The following is a 21,543-nucleotide window of genomic DNA, read 5'->3' on the forward strand; positions in this document are numbered from 1 at the left end:
ACACTAGTCTCAAAGAAAAATTGACCAAAAACCCCCCAAAAATAAAAAACAAAACAAAAAAACCCCCACATTTTGAAAACTTAAGTGATTCTTTAAGTCAGTAATGTATAGCATCTAAATTAGCAATGGAAATATTTCCAGATTCGACCAAGTATGCATGGTTAGGTTTCATATTTAAAAAATGTGTCCAGCAATGCCCACAGAGAAAATTAAGAGCCACCTCCACCCTGCTAGTTGAACAGCTACTTTATTGATGATGTGTGCTTACAGAGAGACGGGGCACACGCAGCACTGCACAGAACACACGTGTACATGCTAGTACTAGAGACTACGGGGCTCCCGGCATCCTGCTGAGAGATGCTGAGAACAGGCTTTGTCCACAGCCTTTCCAGGTTGGCAGGGCTGGGGAGTGAGGGCGGCCTAAGGAGAACAGTAACTACAACAAAGGGACAAAGTGACCATGCGCTTTTCTCTTTTAAACGTAGGAGATAAAGTAGTGCACGACTCTAATAACTGTTGAAGACTGTGAAAGTCTCTTACTGACTTGACCACGTGCCACATTTTAGAAAGCAACAACTGAAGAAACGAAGACCTCAGGAAGTGGAATGAACTAAAATACGCAGAGAACCAAATGGTCCGTTCTCCCACGGAGACGACCAAAAGCCGCAGGACAGGGATTCTCCCCTCCCCCTCAGGTTGTCACAGTGCAGGCCAAGAAGGAAAACGGCCCCTCTACAGCTGGCTGAGGGACGCAGAGGGCTGGGCTTTCAACTCAATTGTTCTAAGTTTGTAATTCAGCATCAGACACAAAACCTACTGATCAGTGTCCTAAAACCACTAACAACAGTAACTAAAAGACAAAAACCCAAAACAAAACCAAGAAAACAGAGAACTATTCATTTTACCTCAGATAGTTAAAATAATAAGAAATGTTTTCTATTGCAATGTTAACAAAAACACCTCCAAATTTTAGTGGTTCCCACTCTAATCCCAATTTAGACACAAATTATGACCTTATCTGAAATGAGCCTAAATACAGCAATGAGAAATGGTAGAACGTGTCCTCATCATACCACCACATGAATTTAAAAACATAACTATTTCTGGTTTGAACTGACAACAAATGCCTTGTTTTATTGCAAATTGTTTTGTGACTAACACAGCCGTTTCTGTGTGGAACACACGTGCGCAGGGGAAGACGATGTTACTCACACACACTTGTTTATAAATACATATATACACACACACATATACATATCAACACCAACTTTTTCAAAATTCAAGTTGACAATTTAGTAGCAGAGACGCTATAAAACAGATATTATTTTTCGATGCCACACTGCCATGTGACCCCACACTTATCATACAACTGAAGATACAGCCTTGGCTTTTACCTGGATTAGTCTCGGCCCTAGTGTCACTGATGCTGGGTTTGAAAACACCTTTACCATACATAAAGATGGTCCTTCACAACTCTGAGAGCACGAAGTCCCTGGGAACTGGCAACGCCGTGCTCCTTGTGCCCCATCCCCCTCTGCTAAGCCCGAGCTCTCCATCCGCTCTGCCTGAGCTCCACTGTGAGAGCACGTCTTCTCTGCTGACTCTGAAGTATGAGAAGCACTTCCTTTGACCCTTAATCATCTCCTGAAGTTTTAGCATATTTACAAATTCTGCTATTGAGAGTAGGTTAAGACCAACTGATTCATGAATTTAAAAAAACAAAACCAAAACAAGCCGCTTCCTATGCCACACTTGCCACTGAAGGTGAAAGAAAAATAAACACGGATGACAAAGAAAGTATACCCAGAGCCAGGGACCAAAATAACTCAGGTTATTTTTTAGTTTCAGCTGTTTATCAAACAAATTTGCTAGGGACCCACACGTGGGCTGCACTGTACTGTCAGCCTCAGGGCTTCTGACTTCTTTCCTTTCTTCCTTCTTTCCTTTCTTTTTTGAGGTGGAACAATGTCCTCTGAGAGCCGCGCACGGCCCCCCACAGGGCTTCTGGGCTTTTTTCACATCCTACTTTGATATGCAGATCTTCAAGGAAAACTTGTGACCCTGCGACCAAAATACAGGTACTCACAGATGGGGCTGCCATATGAAATAGGGCGCTTCAGGTCTGAATCAGCACAAGTACACGGTCATTCGCAGGCTGCCCACAGGCTATCCAGGCAGCTTCCGCTCCAGCACTTCTGGGAAACACACTCTTTGGGGCTAGACAGCAGATCACAGAGAACCTGTATGGAGAACATGCATCTGGGGAAGTTGAGAAGATGCTCTCACGAGAGTTCAAGACCTCTAAAGCACTTTGAAAGAAGCAGGCAACTGATATAACTAAATGCAAACTCAGAAGGAAGGGACACAACACATACAGGCACACGGCGAACACACATACCCATGAGCGATGTCCCGAAAACAAAGGGAATGCAGCGGGATAGGTGAGAGTCATAACTTAAGGCGGTAAAATCCACGCACACACAAACAGAACCCAAGTCTGTTGCTTTTAAAAAATGGAAATCAAAACTATCCCAACCCCCACCCCACAAGGCCCACAATTTAAAACTTCATACATGCAATTCTGTTTCTGTTATTGCAAGTAAGATAATGCCATTTAAGTAAAATAAAACCCAAACCATAGGACAAATGGTGAAAAGTCTTCAGAATCCAGAAAATGAACTGAAGGAGGTTTGTGGGTGCTTGTTTTTTTTTTTTTTTTTCTTTTCTTTTCTTTCCTTTCTTTTTCTTTTTTTTTTTTTAAACAAGTGTTTTATCAGACAGGCAGTCTTAGATTTATATACAAAAGTAAAACTGAAAATATAGTTTTGTTCTCTGTACATTTCTTTTAATTTTTTTCCCTAAAAAAAGGAAAAAAAAAAAACCACACTTGTGTACTTTTCTAAACAGGATAAGGTAAAACAACAGAGCACAGCGCTCTCCTGCCAAGTCATTTAATGCGGGACGGGGTGGGAGCAGCAGGGCGAGGGCGTCAGTCCAAAGAAATAATGTCTGGTATGATGCCAAAGATGGATGCCGTGTCCGCGCTGCTCCTGCTGGCCACGCCATGGCCATGGCTCTCCCTCAGACTGTTGGAAGACACAAGGCTGCTGTTGCTGCCACTGCTGCTCCCATTGGTGGCTGGCAGGGAAGTGCCTCCTCCCGCGCTGAGCTGGTCAAGAAACACCTGCGAGGAGGTGTATGGGAAGAACCGGGAGGAGTGTAGGAGGTCCTGGTCATCCGAGACCGCCGCGGCCGCCGCCGCCAGCAAGGAGGTGTTGTAATGCTAGGAGGACCAGAGACAACACTGTTACGATCAGAGGCGCCTCGTGCCATCTCAGCAGATGAGGCCCAGGTGAGCATATCCTGAGCACCTGGCTCCTCTCGAGACAACACACTGCTGTCAAAGGACTGGTCACTGATACCGAGAGCGCTGTGGCTTGGCATCTCAAACTGGAATGACATTTCTGATTGTGTGTGCATGTGTTTTAGTTTGTACTGCCTGCAGTTCTGAAAACTCTATTTCTGAGGTGTTCAGAAACGACTAGTAGGAAGGAGAGCAGCTGCTCCTCAAGATACACTTCACATTCCCACCGGGAAGTCTGGCCTGCTATCACGCCCAGCTCACAGTTAGTTCCGTGCAGCCTGCCTATGCTCTCAGCACTGCAGGCACTGGGCGAACTATTTGTGCACAGAAGCATGCCTGAGCTGCAAAAGGCAGGGAGAACTTGCTGTAAAACACAAGCAATGTCACGTCTGTGTGGGGCACTTCCAGAGTGGAGTGTATGGGGCTGCACGTCTCTCCGGTCAAGGGCCGCTAATAAGCGGCTTGAAGGCTGAGGACAAATCTGTGTACTACTGTGGGCTTTACCAGCATTCCGTACTGAGGCTATTCTACATTCATTGTTAAAAAACTTCAAAGATTCTTTTTAAAACCAACCAGTTACGCAACAATTTTACTTAGCTTTCACAACATGTACTAATTACACACAAGAATGGGTTTCATTCTAACACTTTCACGTGTGTCTTTTTGTCCTAACTGCTATCTACTACTTTTTCTTGCTTCCCTCTCCCTGTAGCTGATCTCCTTCCTCTTTCCAATGTGTGTCTGAACGAGTTTACTCAGTGTTGCTCACAGAGCAGAGTCAACTTAGCAGTGGCTACACCACTGAAGAAAAACGTCTCCCCCACTAATCATTAACTGCCTACAGCTCTTCAACTGTGGACTACCTTATTCTTTATAACAACACTTAAAACATTAATACACCATATGGCTGTGCAAAACATTTTTTCTTCACGCCTATACCCTATGAGATCTAAGTATGTACTTTGCTAAAAAGTAAGGCAAATATACGTATATATAGTCTTTCTCTCCGCCTCCTCCCGGGTCCACACAGGCCAAAGGGTTGCTGTCACTATCTACTAGCCACATGCTGCTTCCTGGGAGCTTTCCAGGGCACAGACAACGCCAATTTCTGGATGCCTGACGACACACTTCAAGTCATCCTGAGTAGGTGCCATTTTTTGGAAACATGTTGCGATGCTTTGCTTGGTTTGTCCCTTTCTATCTGCGATGTGCTGGGGAACAGTGCACAACAAACACCCCCTTCTCTGATGTCCGTGCTCTCAAACACCTGAAGGGGATGCTGATGTTTGGGAGTTCCCACTAACTCCTTCATGAAACTTTTTGGGGGCTCCTTCTGTCCCCTGCAGTTCCTGTTTCTCTTGCCTGCTTTTCAGCTCCAAGGCTTCTACAACAGTTTCCTCAGGAACCTGTCTGGGGTCTCTTCAGTGTCACATAAGCCAACTTGGAGTTATTCACCACGACACTACAGCATCGCTTTGCAACCTCCTCACCTTTGGCAAATCTTGGTAATTTCTAGAGTGTATTCTCCAGATGCCCTCAGTTCTCAGCTACATCAGCTATAGCATATAAACTAGAGCTTGTTTATATAGCATATAAACAAGGCTATGATGCAGGACTGGTGCTGCCATCCATCCACATTCCCAGGCTTGTCTCCTCAGTGCCCCCGTTTCAGCAGGAGCTTGGACAAAGGTCCTTCTCAGGCAGTGGCCCCCAAAGGCTGCTAAGTCTCCTTGATCAGCCAGCAAGATGGCTCAGCAGATAAAAATGCTGGCTGTGTAGCCCAATTCAATGTGAACTCAATTCAATGTCTGGAACCTCTCCATAGAGGTGGAGAGGACTGACTCCAGGGAGCTGTCCTCTGACTTCCAAACATGTGCTGTGTTTCACCAATACACTGGGTGCATACACTAGCACTAAAAATTAAAAAATGTGTATACAGAGAGGGGCCATAGGAGGAGCTAAGAGAGGAAAAGGGTGGGTGGAAATAATGTAAATACAGCCGTGATTTATTTCTATTGGTTGGAACAAGAAAGAACGCCACTCTGACGAGAAGGATGTACACAGGCACATCGCTACTGCACAACATCTTGCAAGGTTTGCTACTCTCCCATCAGTGATCCAGCTTGTTACCAGGAAACTCAGGAGGGCATTCTGGACAGCAGCTGGATCAGGGCTTTAGCAGTGACAGCCACAGTACCAAGAAGGATGTGCTTCTGTGTCTGGGCTATCGTCCTTAGCCACTTCTTTATGGCTGAAACAGGCCTTTCCCAACCTGTGTTTGTCTCATTGTTTCTGATGAGACTCCCACCACTTTGTTCTCACTCTTCAAGTCTGTAGCTCTGGTGCAATGGGACAGCCTGACTGCGAGGAAGAACCACTGACTTCCTCCCTCCATTCTCCATGACCAATTGAAATTTTGTTTCTAGGTCACTGGATATGGCCTTTTAGCAATTCATTTTTACATTTAGGGTCTGAGATGACTAAAGCAACATGAGCTTGAGTCAAGCATGGGAGTAGATGAAGCAATCAGAGCAGTAAACACAGTGTGAGGAAGCACAGCATATTATATAACTGAAAACCAACAGTCATTTGCTGTTACTCTCTAGCATTCACAGACTAAACGTTAATATGTATGAGACACACCACTGGCAATACAGTAGAGACATAGGCTACAGCAGCTGTGGTGTCCTGGGCAACAGGACACTCTCACACATGTGGCCTAGACTGAACTCTCTCCGTCACAGCCCATTGTCCTGTGTCTTGACACAGCAGACTGAGTTGTCAGTGGGCAGAGCCTGCGCTACCCTTCTCTGGGGTGGAGGTAGTGACCAACGATGGCTTTACTTAAATTCTTACAGCCAGAGCAACACTAGGCATATGCACTCCACTTTCTAAGAAAATTTATTCTTTCTTCTGGCTATGTCTTATGCTTTTAGATATTTAAATATACAATGAAAGGAATGAATTGTTTTCTCATTGACATACCTGATTGTCTCCTGATAAGAAAGGAAAGAAATCTAATCCTGTGGAAAGAAAAAAAAAAAAATTAGCTCAGAGGAAAAATACAACAAAAAAAGAAGAGCAAACCTTTCTAAATATCCAGTACTTCAGTCTTATACCCCATGCTCTCTGGATTCGTATTTAAACACAAGGAATGCTGGATCAGGGTAGTGCACGTCTTTAATTTCAGCACTTGAAAGAGGCAGATCTCTTAGTTAGAGGCTAGCCTGCTCTACTCAGCAACTCATAGGCCAGTTAAGGTGACATGGAAAGACTGTCTCAACATACAAAACTCCTACAAAAAAACCTCCCTAAAAAACAACAAAACAAAACCATGCAAAGTAAGCTGGGTGTTCTATGGTACTTCCACCCGTATAAAGCCCAAGTTTTGGCAACAAGTACCTTGTTCTTACTTTCCTCACAAGTAACCATCTATGTGCCTGCCCATCTGCCCATCTGTTTAAATGGCATCTTATGTAGTGTAGGCTGGCTATAAACTATGTTGATTTTGAACTTCTTTTTTTTTTTTTTTCCTTTCTGAGACAGGGTTTCTCTGTATAACCTTGGCTGTCCTGGACTCGCTTTGTAGACCAGGTTGGCCTTAAACTTAAGGCATCCACCTGCCTCCGCCTCCTTGAATGCTGGCGTTACAGTAGTGCACCACTCACTGTACCAGGCAACTTTGAGCTTCTTAATCATGCCTTCACTTCCTGAGTGCTGGAATTATAAACTACCGTGTTTATTTGGTGCAAGGAATCAAACCCATTGCCTCATGCACACTTGGCAAGCACTCTCCACACTGAGTTGCATCCCTAACCCTAAGTAACCTTTCTATCTATTTACAGCACAGTGCCTCTTGGGGTCTTTCATTACTTTTGGTTTGATTCGAAGGTGAATTTTAAGACGCCATACAAATTGTAGCAAAGCTTTTAATTCTCCCTCTCAAAGTGTTTACGTCTCATCGTCTAGATCAGATTAAAACCCAAGGGTGTCTGTATGGCCAAGCATAGTGACACATGTCTTTAATCCATCCTGTCTTAAAGAAGCAGGAGATCCTGTCTTTAAAAATAAGTGTCTGGTGGCATCACAGAAAGCCTGACCCTGATTCCTGGCTGCAGGCAGACCTGACTTACATAATGGTTCACAGCACTGACATAACAAAGAGCAAGAAAATCAATAATCTCATGCTGATGACTAACCTTAAGGTACATAAGCAATACAATATGCTGGCAACTACGCCTGTCCACAGCAGAAGAGACTACAAGATGAAGGCCTACAAAATGGACCTCAGAAGTGATGTATGTGTAGAAACAGGGAAAGAAAGGTGTCTAGAAAACTGCTGGGAGTAACCAGTCTAAGTTACAGAGATACACCGAGAGCTGAAACTCCTTTCTGAGATAGGAATGAATATGGTGACATCTCAAACTCCTCTTAAAGGACGAGTCTGCACACAGCAGGGTAATGCCTGCTGGTGGGTATCTGTCACTTTGAGGACAGTCAGGACCATCTCAAAAAAAAAAAAAAAAAAGTCTCAATTCATCACTACATGAAACAATAAAACAGGACTGGCAAGATGTCTTACTGGGTGAAGGTACTGTCACCAAAGTTGACTCAAGTTTGATTCCTAAAATCCACATGATGGAAAGAGAAAGAATTCCTGTAGACTGTCCTCTGTGTCCACAAGTGTGCCTCAGCATGAAACACCTCCTAAATCTCCTTCTGCTTCTTTAAAGACAGGATCCACCAGCTTCTGCCTCCTGAAATCCAGGATTAAAGACATGTGCCACTATGCTTGGCCACACAGACACCCTTGGGTTTTAATTTGGTCTAGATGACGAGACATGAACACTCTGCGAAGGAGAATGGGCTTACAATCCTAGCTCTTGGGCAAGGGATGACAGCATGTTTGAGGCCAGTTTGGTATGCTATATGGGGAGCTCCAGGCCTATACCAGGGCTACACAAGCAAGACCATGTCTTGTAACACACAATGTCTGTTACATATAGCCACAATCAAAGAACAAAACCCAGCATTCATCACCATCAACCTCAAGGCCACATACAGGAAGTATCCCAGCAGCCTGCAGAACGCTGGGACGCTCAGACCACTGCCTCGGTGTTCCCACAGCAATGAGCTCTAGCTGCTGAGAAAGGTGCCAACAAGAACCAGGCCATTTCTCCTGGGATTCAAAGCCCTGTTTTCCCTACATCCACTTCTTCCCTATCCTCCACCCCCAGACTGAAGCCACACATAGAGTAAAGGCATGAGCCTATGTGACAGCAGCAAAGGACCAGGACTCACCTTGTAAATCATAAGGCATGGGCGTCATGTGGAAAGGGTGCCTGTAGTCCTGGATCAGGGAGGTGTTGATGTAGCTTGTATCTACAGCAGGAAGGCTAGGTGTGCGGGACACAGGTGATGCTTGATGAGGAAGACTTAAAATGCTATAGAAAGAAATATTTGGAAAACTTAAGTCACTTTAACACTTTAGCAAATCAAACTATCCCACGAGTCCCACATTTTATGATAAATTAAAAAACAACAAAACCAAACAAAAAGCAAAGCAAATGGTAAGAAATAACTTTGGTATGTAGCAGCATTTGTAGAGGAGATGTGATGCTATCACCACCAACAGTCCATGCAGTCCTTAGATCGCCATCCTCCACTCTTAAGAACACAGGAGTGATGCATAGCTGAGTCACCAAAACAGGACACAAATGAAAGGTACAACAAAGGAAACTTCAGTCCTTTCAAAGTAGGTACTGAGGGAGTAGGCAGTAAGAAGTCTAGGCAAAGCTTTTGTGCTGAACAATTTCATGTCAACTTGACCCAAGCTAACACCACCTGAAAGAAAGAAACCTCAATTAAGAAAGTGCCTCTATAGGTGGTGGTGCCCACTGGGCTGTGGGCAATCCTGTAGGGCATTTTCTTAATTAGTGATTGATTTGAGAGGGCCCAACTCATTGTGGGTGGTACCACCCCTGGGCTGGTGGTCCTGGGCTTATAAAAAAAGCAGGCTAAGCAAACCATAAGGAACAAGGCAGTAAGCGCCCTTCTGTGGCCTCTGCCATCAGATCCTGCCTGTTTTGAGTTCCTGCCCTGTTTGAGTTTCTGTCCTGACTTCTTTCAATGATGAACAGTGATATGGCAGTGTAAGCCAAATTGACAATTTCTTTCTCATCTTGCTTTTTTGTCATGGTGGTTCATTACAGCAAAGAGAAACCCTGACTAAGACACCCTGGTAAAGAAAACACAAACAGTGACAACTAGGGGAATGCAGCAGATAAGTACTGAAAAGAAAGCTGACTTAGAGCTGGCAGTGACTTTGGTGCACCCATGTCTAGCTTGGCTGGCAGTATAGTTCAGATATAGGGCTGCTGAAGCCATCAAAGCTGTGAGGCAAAGCAACAGCATGTCCCAAAGTAAAAAAGAGACAGGAGGCTGTTAAAGGGAGAGTGGTAGAACTGGAAGGGAAACTCCAGAAAAGCAGTGACATGTTTCAGCAGCTGGATGTCCAATCTTTCTCCTTACTTCCCTTAGGAAGAAAACAGGACACCAGGTGGTGGTGGTGCACACCTTCAATATCAGAGGCAGAGGCAGGCAGGTCTCTGAGTTTGAGGCCAGCCTGGTCTACAGAGTGAGTTCCAGGACAGCCAGGGCTACACAGAGAAACCCTGTCTCAAACAAACAAAAAAACCCCAACCAGCCAATCAACCAACCAACCAACCAACCAACCAACCAACCAACCCAATAAACAAAAGAGCGCCCCATCCCCTAAGACATGCTGGAGACATCCAGGTTTTATCTACATATTCACAGAGAAAGGTCTGGCATTCACAGAGCTGTATCTAGGCTCAATTCATCATGGGCAAATGCAGGAAAGTAGTTAATGCAACTAATATACTTTTCTAAACATAATAAACAGCTTTTTGAGAGGAAATATAATATAAACATGCAAAGAAGAAATATTAGATTTCTAAAGACTAAAAAATTTTCCTGATGAAAAAATATACTCAGTAAAAATATGTGACTATTGTGAAGAGTAGAAGGTACCATTCAATTAATGCCAGAGTATTTACACACCTGTTTTAGAAAGTATCTTCTGTGGGGCATGGTAGCACATGGCTCTAATCCCAGCACTCAGGGAGGCAGAAGCAGGTGGATCTCTGTGAGTTTGAGGCCAGCCTGGTCTACAGAGTGAGTCCAGAACAGCCAAGGCTACACAGAGAAACCCTGTCTCAAAAAAAAAAAAAAAAAAAAAAAAAGGAAAAAAAAAAAAAAGAGTATCTTTTCATTTTGCAATAATGGCACAAAAATATAACAATACATTTGTCTCCTGATGCCGGTGTGGGCCGGTTCTAGGACCTTCTATAGACATCCAAATCCCAGGTCGATCTTTGTCCCTCATGTGTTACCCATGCATCCCTCCTGGGTCTCCAGGTTCCTCAGGACACTAACTACATTGAAACTGGTTCTTTTTTTTTTTTTTTTTGGATGATGTCCTCTATTGTAGACTGGCCCCAAACTTGTGCCAGTCCTATGAGTGATGGGGTTATAAATATGAGCTACAAACCCCAGCGTCAAGGTACAGCATGATGGAAGGTTCCTGGGAAACACAGGCAACAAGCCTTCAAAACAGGGCTAACTGTGAAGAAAAGCCTAAGTCACTGCAGATCTTTCCTGGCAGCTCACATGTGTCTGCAGCCAAAACAATGCCCCGGTGCACACAGTTTTCTACTGTAAGTGCTCTAATTGAACTAACTTTATAGCTAGTAGGTTCCAGGTTTTAGCCAGAACCTTACAAGCAGACCAAAATGAAGGCTCATCCTTGTGGCTTCTGAATCAAACAGGAACTGTGAAAGGCATTTCGATGCACCTCCTCACATTCAAAGGAAGACTGGTCTTGTCCCCTTTCCTAGGAGCTGACACACCTGAAAGGGTGAAGTCTGCAGTGTGTGAGGACACAGAAGGTCATCAGAATGGCAGAACGGTCCAAGGTCACGGGAAAAAATGTATTATATACACTGAATACGTCCAGTGGGGAAGAGGATAGTGGCTCAGCTGTCCATGTGGCATGCTCTCTAGCAAGATGGCTACCACCAGGCTAAACTGGACAAAGAGTGTAAAAAGATCCTGGAAGGAAAGCCATGCCTCAAATATGAGAAGATACAGGGAAAGTGCATTTTTTTTTTTCTTCTGTCATTATATATAGCAGGCTGGTCTGGAACCCATAGAGATCCATCTGCCTCTGCCCTCCAAGTGCTAGGATTAAAGGTGTGGACCACCACACCTGGTCCAAGAGTAATTTTATTTACAATATTAGCCACAAATTTGTTAAATGAGGGCTAGTAGACTGCTTACAAGGTAAAGGCACTTGCTTCTCACTGTAGCAATCTTAGTGTGATCCTGGGACTCACACGGCAGGACAGAAGCAATTCCTGAATGAAGGTTGTTTTCTGACTTCTACACACATACACACAAAACAAACAAGTCTTTTTAAAAAAAGGGACTGGTTAAACACAAACAAAATTCTTCATGATCCTGATGTATCATAACTACCATATGTATCAGAATTATCTTTAAAAAAAACTGTGGGAGTGCGCATGCACCCTTGATGGCCAGAGGTGGCAGCAGGTCCCCTGGAGCTTAAGTTAGAGGGAGGTGTGAGCCACCATGTGGGGGCCGGGTGCTGAGCTTGGGTCTTCCGCAGCACCAAGCACTCTCAATTGCTGAGCATCTCCCTAGGCCCAGAAGCTTCTCTTGATAGGATGACTCCTATATCCAAATTCTTGTAGTACAGTACTTTTAATTCCTCAAAAAGCCCACGTCCCTGGAAAAAGTCAATCCACACTGCATTCAAATGCGACGTTCTATCTGGCAGCCGTTAGCCTACTTTCCAAATGCACTTTTTTGAGAGAGGTGTCTGGAAAAGTCCTAGCAGCACTCACCCTTTATTATTCAGTGGTGACGTAGGAGACAGGGAAGGACAGGTCCTCTTGGCGGAGGGTTCTTCTTCCTCCTCATCTGATGAGCTGTCTATGGTTAGGTCAATCACCTCCACTCTCTTGTTTTTATTTGAGGACTGGTTGTGTGAAGCCACCTGATGCTCCAATGTGGAGCTCAAGCATCCTGTGTGGAAATGATTCAAACACAAGGCCTACGTCAATTCTCTTCTGTTCTCAGTGTCCCCGTGGAGGTTCACACGGTCACAGCAACACTACCACAGCAAAGCGGAGAAGCAACAGTGTCTGTGTTCTACTTTCTTAAAACTGCAGTACTCCGAAGGCAAAAGATATCTATGAGTTCAAGGCCAGTCTGGTGTACATAGTGAGTTCCAGGACAGCTAGGGATACATACATACATACACACATACATACATACATACATACATACATACATACATACATACATAGATCTTGTTTCTCAAAAAAAGTGTCTTTTATGTCCATTTTAGAATAAAAGCAGATTTAGAGCAGGATGTGTTACGTTGCCTAGGAAAGCGGAAAGTCAAACCTATTCACACACATAAGTATTTAAAGAAAAAGCAGGTGGGTGTGATGATGCACACTTTTGGTCTGCACACTCTGAAGGCGGAGGCAAGTGCATCTGTGAGTTCCAGGCCATCTCGGGCTACAAAGTCACACCCTGTCTCAAAAGGACAAAACAAAACAAAAAAGGAAAAAAAAAAAAAAAAAGGAAAAAAAGCAGCGGTCACTACTCTGCACCGAGACTATTAAAACTTTTAAAAGAATAGATGCTTCAAAACGACAACTTTAAACATGACTTTAGAATATTTTGAAATCTAGTGCCATCAACATCTTAAGGCTGGCAAAAAAGTTGACTTAAAAAGAGTCTATCATTTCTAGACATTTAGTCAATAACCTAACAGTTGCTTGTACACTCAGTAAGACTGAGAACCCTGGCGTACCACAGCAGTAAGCAGCATATCTGGAAAGTCACTCACCGTCAACTCCGTTGAATGAGGCAGTGACTTCCTGCACTTCCTTTTTGGATCTCATCGGAGCCCATGAGCCGTCCTCCTTAAACTGTATCTCATCACAGTCTGTACAATACTTGAGAATCTCCATAAACAACCTAGACAAACAATCTGTCCTGAATACAGCATGTTTTAGATGAAGGGAATGAAACCTTGACTCTTACAATATTTAGGTCTTCTGTTATATTTAAGTAGTAAATAGAAAAAGAAAGCAAAGCAGACAAATTACATTTGTTCTCAAAACCTAATGCTAAGTAGGGAAAACAGTGGAACATTACTCAAACTGCGGAACATTTATATGAAAATGTCCTGTAACTTTGGAAGAAATGAAATTTAAAAACACTTATTTAGCTCGTGTTACAGGAGTAGGTGGGGCTACAGCTGCATATGTTGCGGTCAGAAGACAACTTGTAGGAGTTAGTTCTCTCTTTCCACCATGTAGGTGCCAGGCATTGAATACAGGCTCTCAGGCTTTGCAGCAAGCACCTTTACTCATTGAGCCCCAATATTTTTAAAGATACAGAAAAATATTCAGCTGGACGGTGGAGGCACACGCCTTTAATTCCAGTACGCGGGAGGCAGAGGCAGGTGGATCTCTGTGAGTTCAAGAACAGCCTGGTCTACAGAGTGAGTTTCAGGATAGCCAGGGCTACACAGAAAAACTCTTGCCTCAAAAAACTAAAATAAATAAATAAATAAATAAATAAATAAATAAATGAATAAATAAATAAATAAATAAATGAATGAATGAATGAATGAATAAATAAATAAATAAATAAATAAATAAAGCTTGAGATGGTCAAGAAAAAAAGAAAAATCTTAAAAACAAGATTCTGTGTGTGAGTAAAAACACACACTAGTATCCAGTTTTCTTCTTTATACTACAAACTTGCAAATTGCTCCTAAGACCTTATTTGATAAACTGAAATGATTCATATAAAAATGTATAATCAACAGTTAAATCCACACAAAATATATTGGCAATAAAAGAATATTTACAGGAATTTTATTGTGTATTTATTTATTGTGGCCAAATTATTCAGTCATAATATTAAATAAAACCAAAGCCTAAACATTATAAATAGCATATAATCAGAATTTATATTAAAGCTAAACAAGAAATTATATCAAAAATGACTTTTATTTCCTGTTCTTTACATTTTTTGAGAGAGAGAAAACTTTATTATAAGGAAGAAAAATTAAAAAAAAATTAAAAAAAGAAGAAAAGGAAGAATTAAGATATATACTACACAGAGCTGGTAAAGTATTAGTATTAATTTAAATTTATAAGCTATCATTTCATTTCTGAAAAATGCAACAGGAAACATACTATTTACTTATATTCTCCCAAGACCCGACATCTTTAAAGCTTTGGATTGTACGTCTATTGATAAATACGTTCAATTTCTTGTATTATTCCCTTCAGGCTCTTATGCTTTCTCATATACTCTAAATAAACTGTCTTGTTTGAGTGTTTCACTGAAGAATACTAGAAGTATTAGGAAGACATTTTCCCTTTCACAATTCATTTCCTTGTTTCTTGTTCAGTGACAAAAAGGCAAACAGAAACCTAAGGAAAGTGACAGACTCAGGGCCAGATATCAACAGGTCAAAACCCACAAACAAACAGACTATAAGGAGAACTGCTGATCACTGCAATGTAATGGTGAAGACAGGGGAAGAGACACAACGGGAGAAAATACAAGGATAGAAACACAACTAGCAGAACAAGGAGAGTTGTCATTAGCTGGCTGCCCTTTGCCGAGAGCCCTGACAGTGGTGATCAGGTCTTGATGGAAGCCAGATCTTGTTTCTAGAAACTGGCTACCTTCTACTAAAAAGCTCAACTAATAAAGAAACTGTATTATTTACAAACTGTTTGAATTATTTGTGTGTGTGCGTGTGTGTCTATGACTATGTGCACATGGAGTATGGAAAAGGGCATTGGGTCCTCAGAGCTTGGAACTGAACTTGGGTAACCTGTAAAAGCAGTTTAACTCTTCACTGCTGAACCACACCAAAAACTCTTTTATTTTTGGATGAGTTTGAATTAGCCAGAACATCATAATTTGATCATGCTTTCTCTTAATGCAACGTATAGGTCTTAGATGTACTAAAAAACACATACATAACCTGTTTAGAACTACTGGTGCTTAAAATAGTGAACAGCAGAAGGTGCTGGAGGTTAAAAAAAAAAAAAAAAAAGCATGTGTTTTTCAAAACAAGTGGAACACATATAAATAAAAATCAATGTTAAAAAAAAATTAAGTGGGGGGGGGGTCAGCGAGATAGCTCAGTGAGTTCAAGGTTGCTGCCACCAAGCCTAATAAACCCAAGTTCCATCCCTAAAAATATGCGGTAGAAGGAAAGAACAAACTCACCAACCTTTCATGTGCTCACTATACACCCCCAATGAACATTTAAAAAATTTAAAAACCCTAAGAGATGAAAAGTATTTACATATTAATTACTCATTGATTTCTAGAATGATGGAAATCCTACAAAGCAACTTTGAAAAAAAGTTACCTCTAGGTTTAATCTCAAACCTGATGGTAACGAGCTCGGAGAGCAGAGGGTCATTTCAGAACACAAGGCGCACTGTAACATACATACCCATCAATGATGAGGTGTTCATAGGGAGCCTTCTTGTCACAGACAGGACAGACCCAGGTCGGTTTCTTCTCATTCATTTGAATATAAAGAGTGGCATCAAAACACTGAAGGTGGGAACAGGTAAGCGCTCGACATGGAATTGTCAGCCGCATTTTCCCAAGCTTTAAGGGGGTGAAAAGGTCAATATTAATATGTGTTGCTGAAAACTTAGGATATAACACTCATTTCCCGAAGTACAATATGCATATATTCTGATTTAAAGCATACTTGCCCACAATTTTGTGAATTCTCAGTGAACATCATGGAAGAGGGGCAGAAGGACAGAAGCATGAAGCCAGAGAAGCGTGAAATCTGCTGAGACTGTCTCCGAGAAACAATAGGGAAGCCTCTCACCCGTGATACTGCAACAATATGTCTACCTAAAAAGACCCGAGCCAGGCTAAGACTGACACACATGCTAACATAGGACAGGGAAGGCTCACAGTACCCCACTCCTAGACTAAGAACTATATAGAGGCAATTAAGGGATGCTGAAACTACAAGAAACAGTATTCCCCAGGGATGAGCTTCCTAATTGGTTATCAGATACCAAACAGTCAGCTTGGAAATTATATATATACAAGTTAAAAGTTCATCATATGGACTGAGGAGGCTGTATTTATATACTTAGGCATATTTATAATAAGGCATACTTTATACTAAGGCATAAAGTATACATTTGTACTAAGGCATGTGTATAAATACATATCTATGTAATAACAACACTTAAAGAAAAGAGGCCATGATTTTGAGAGTGAGCAAGGAAGGGGGTCCTTGGAGAAGATAGAAGAAAAAAAGGGAAATGGGAAAATGTTATACTTACATTTTAATTTTTTTAATTTAAAATTTTAATATAAAACACGTTGTGTACAAGTGTGTGTGTGTTTCACTACCACAGAAGAACATAAAACACATTTTTTGAGAAAGCTCCCTGAAGTTAGCACACTACAGTGTATCCCTGGATACAAGCACAGTGACTGTGGGGAGGGCCACTTACTACCATCTATAGGCTGCAGGTGATTTTCTTTTTCTCTTTTCTTTTCTTTTCTTTTTCTGAGACAGGGTTTCTCTGTGTAGCCTTGGCTGTCCTGAACTCACTTTGTAGACCAGGCTGGCTTTGAACTCACAGAGATCTGCCTGCCTCTGCCTCTCAAGTGCTGGGATTTATGCCCAGCATGAAGGCGAGTTCTTGTTGGGAAGAAAGTGCTCTCTCATAGTATGTCTGTGGGTGAGCTGAACCTGGGGCCTCATGCTTGCTAGCCAAGCATTTTACCACTGAGCTGTATTTCCAGCCTTCTCAAACTCATAATCTTAAATCAGTCTTTGATCTGAAAGAAAAAAAAAAAAAAAAGCTAAGAACTATCTAGAGATTTAGAAAAAGACAGGGAGATCAAGATGGACTCTAACCTCATTTCTGAAAGTGTTTCATACCCATTTCCCATTTCCTCCATGGGGAGAGGCCTAATGGCTGGGGCAGCTCTGAAGAGGAGGCAGATGTGCACTCTAGCTCTCTTCACTGGGCATCATTATTCAGCCAACAGCCCTGTGGCTCAAGCATCGCTGGTACATTTGGGGACATTTTTCTTGACCAGTAATTGTCACCTGAATTGACACAAGCTGACTCTATCCCACATACAGAGGTCTTCTTTGATCCTAAGCTGCTTGCTTGGGCCTAAGGTAAGAATCATGCCTAGGGACCTGAATAGGGAATGCAATCATGACCTCTGTCCAGAACCAAGTCCATGATGGCCACAGAGCACATACACTACTCACTTTCTATAATGATATCATTTGCTAAGTTCACAGAAAAAGAATCCCTGTGTTTCTGAGTTAAAAGGGGAAAAGGTTCTTGGCTTACAAAAATTTCAGGGAAACGTGTAATTTCCTTGTCTACCAAGGAAACCACGGTCACAGGGCCCTAAATTATTGTTCTGGTACCAATGATTTACTGTGCTTCTAGGGAAGCCACTTAACCTTTCTTGGCCTCCTTTTCTATCTAGAAAGTAGCAGCATTTCCTCTTTACTTCCACCGGATGCAGTGATGAAGATTTAAAAAGGACTTTGAACATGCTAACAACTTAAGACAGGAGGAACATCAATTTATCACGTCCAAAGTAGGGAGAGGAGAGACCGGAGCAAACTGAAAGGACCATTCTCTTCTATGCCCCAACCCTACCCTTGAATAAGATTACACCGTTTGTTTGTTTGTTTATTTGTTTGTGTATCTCCTGCTGGAAACAGGTCAGACTCATGTCCTTGCCTCCAGCTTTAGAAAAGAACCTGCTACACTGTAAGATGGTAGTCTTGTATACTGCTAAACTGTCAGCTGTGCATGCTAGCAGTCTTAGGAGAAACTCTGTCTGAAAGATGTGAATGGCACTAGGATTACAGGAATAAAAGCATGTGAAAGGAAAGCCTTCAAGAACTACTTCTTTCAAAGTGTAAGTAGACTCTGTGCCTGTCGCTTGGATTCTGAAATCATCCTTCTTCCTGTCTTACTGTCTGCAGAAGCACTGGGAGAAGCCCAACAGCTCTACAGCTGGCACTAAGTTCCCATAGGACTTTCAACCTACACTTTCTTCACTTACCATTAAGCAAAGAGCAGGAATTTGCATTTTGAAGTTACAGTCTAACCTGAGATATGGAAACTGAATTTGGAACTGCGATGCAGTGAGGAGGACATTTGCCTAACATGCAAGAAGCCCTGAGCCCTACCACGCTCACAAAGGTGTGCCTGCAATCCCAACCCTTGGGAAGCGAAGGTGTTCACAATCATCCTTGGACAGGATAGGGAGTCTGAGGCCAACCTGGGCAACATGATCCTCTGTTTCAAAAACAAAACAAAAACACAAAACCAAACGATTGCCCTGCCATTAAAAGAAATAAAAATAAAGGATAAAAATTTAATCTGGCACCATCAACTAGACCATAACTTGGAAATTAAATGACTTAGTTAATGGCAAACAGGCAATAGGTTTCTTTTTTTCTTTTGCCAGAACTAGTTTGTTCTTTGGCCTTTTTTTTCATGTGCCTATGGCAATCAAATCATAAGAATTGAATGCCAGTTCAGTAAAGGGTGTCATGAAGCTGTTTAGTTGGCCCTTTGTGCACACAGGCAAGAACACAATCCCCAGCCTTTGTGGTGAGCTTCACCGACAAGGTAACGTACAGTCTGAAAGCAAACAGATAGATACACAGTACAGAAATGAAAGTAATAAAAGGAATAAGAAACCAGAAGTTCACGTTCAAATATAAGGCCTTTTATTAGCTATCCCACAAATGCCACCTCAAAGAATCATAAAATAACTCTTATGTGAAAAATCCTATCTCTGCTTTTTAAAATCAATCACTAAAGATTTAACTGTCTACCAGACAAACAGGCATCTATTGTCTCTAACTTGATGAAGAGTGAGCTCTGAGCAGCTTAGACTTTTAGTTACAAAGTTCTCTTCCCTTTGAAGGACAAGATGGGCATCTGTATTGCCCACAGGTAAACATGAACAAGCCTCATTTAGTGAGGCTTAGAGTGAGACTGACTTTACTCAATGGTGCTACCGCTCATTACGCTGCATGAGAGAAAACTAGACATAAGTCTCAGCCAGCTTACACCAGCAGGACCCTATAATACCATGACAACATGTACTTTTTCTTATAAAAAATAAAGTGATTGATATTTTTTAAAAATCTCATTTTTCATACTAATAAGTACTCATAAAATAAATTTCTAGTTTATTTTCTCTCTTCTATCAACTCTAAATTATCAGCATTTGGGTTTACAGGTTTTTGGAACAGCTCACATCTGACTTCTCAACATTTCTGTCACTTCTTAATAAATTAGAACTGACAATCCTCAAAGAGAAAAAGCATTTAATTATTTTTGTTGCCTTTAGCTAAATGGCACACAAATAAAAGAAACTCATTTATTCTGAGCTCTGCATATTACAAAAGGGATAGAAATGCATAGTAAGATAACATATTTACATATTTCAAAGAACAAATCTCCTTTTATGATTCCATAAATTTGATATATAGATGAGTTATCACAACTGTATTGTATTTTTGAGCAAAAACATACCTAAAAATATATGGCCTTGCTGTTCCAGAATAACAATAGAGGGATTGTCCCTTTAGCCAAACAGGAACTCATGACATATTGTATTATATATTACATATAGTAGCATTTTTATAATCTGAATTTTGAAAGCAGATGCAAATTTATAATGAACTGCTAAAGCTGTTGGAACTAGTAAGAGAGGAGCACAGGGGGATACGGAACTAGAACTGGCTCAGTAAATCAAGATGTATAAGAACAAAATGTGATCCACAGTTCCCAGTAACATGGAAGAGCACCTGAGCTACAGACTGTAGCGCTCACGCCATGAATAAAACTGCCCCATATACAGGGCTGCTTGTGTTCATATCAACCCTTTTCGTGCGACTGCTCAGTGTTAAAAACACTATCTGTTGGTGCAGCTGTAAACACTTTAAGATAAGAAAGCAGAGAAACAAGACTCTAGTGAATTAAGCGGGAAAGAAAGCCTCTGCGTTCTTCTAAATTTGTCAAATCCTTTCAACTGGGGTTTTACAATAAACTGAATCAGAGAGAAATCATGAAAAGGAGTAGGTTAAACTGGAGAAAAAGAATGAGAGGTATCATTTTGAATTATCTTGTTTAAAGTTTTTTTTTTAATTTTTATTTACCTTTATTTTATGTGCACTGGTGTTTTGTATGCATGTATGTCTATATGAGTGTCAGATCTTGGAGTTACAGACAGTGCGTATGCAAAGATTTTTTCCCCCCTCACCTTCTACCTTCCTGGTCTTGAGCCAATTTTATGCTTCTTAAAAAAACTAATTTTCCATTTTATTTTCCAACTATTTATTCCCCACGTACTTAACTATTTATAGTCAACATCAATAACAAACGTTTCCTTTACAACACAAGGCTGGGGCTGGAGAGATGGCTCAGTGGTTAAGAGCACTGTCTGCTCTTCCAAAGGACCTGGGTTCAATTCCTAGTCACCCACATGGCAGCTCACAACTGTCTGTAACTCTAGTTCCAGGTGGTCTGACGCCCTCATACCAATGCACATAAAATAAAATTAAACTAAAAAAAAAAAAAAAAAAAGAGTTAATCCTACAACACAGGCTGTTATAACATCTGGTTATTAAAGAACTTTTAATAATAGTAACAACACTTCTCTTAAGGAAAACAGGGAATAAAGAAGAATCAGAAGGAAAGTCCTTCATAGAACACTATGGCCATTGGACATAGTGGCTTCTAACTGTGTTTCTTCTGTGGTCATGAAGATACTTAACAGGTAGGGAGGGATCCCAGCTTTAAGAACCATGAACAGGACAGAGCTGCAGTTAACCATATACAGATGGCTTTATATCCAAGCCAGGGCTTAGTAAGCAGATACAAACCTTAGATGTAGGATAAGCAATAGTTAATGTTTTAACAACTTCTTGCTTCATCAAGAACACAGGAAGTACTACCCTCTTAGGTTAACGGGATCTCAACGCTGAA

General features: G+C 41.6%; 1 protein-coding gene across 2 annotated transcripts in view; it reads right to left on the minus strand.

Annotated features, from left to right (window-relative positions):
* Positions 1–231: 231 nt before the first annotated feature.
* Positions 232–21,543, minus strand: part of Pias1 (protein inhibitor of activated STAT 1) — a 109,400-nt gene continuing 88,088 nt past the window's right edge. For both annotated transcript variants that reach the window (XM_055597072.1, XM_055597079.1), the window contains exons 9-14: positions 15,975–16,135; positions 13,329–13,459; positions 12,313–12,493; positions 8,666–8,808; positions 6,350–6,387; positions 232–3,283 (exon numbers count right to left, since the gene is read on the minus strand). In XM_055597072.1, the coding sequence (XP_055453047.1) occupies positions 2,990–3,283; positions 6,350–6,387; positions 8,666–8,808; positions 12,313–12,493; positions 13,329–13,459; positions 15,975–16,135 (948 nt within the window). In that variant the 3' untranslated portion in view covers positions 232–2,989. The remainder of the gene's footprint in view (positions 3,284–6,349; positions 6,388–8,665; positions 8,809–12,312; positions 12,494–13,328; positions 13,460–15,974; positions 16,136–21,543) is intronic.

The sequence above is a fragment of the Psammomys obesus genome, unplaced genomic scaffold, assembly GCF_907164565.1.
Source record: "Psammomys obesus unplaced genomic scaffold, mPsaObe1.curated_primary_1811, whole genome shotgun sequence".
Classification (NCBI taxonomy): Eukaryota; Metazoa; Chordata; class Mammalia; order Rodentia; family Muridae; genus Psammomys; species Psammomys obesus.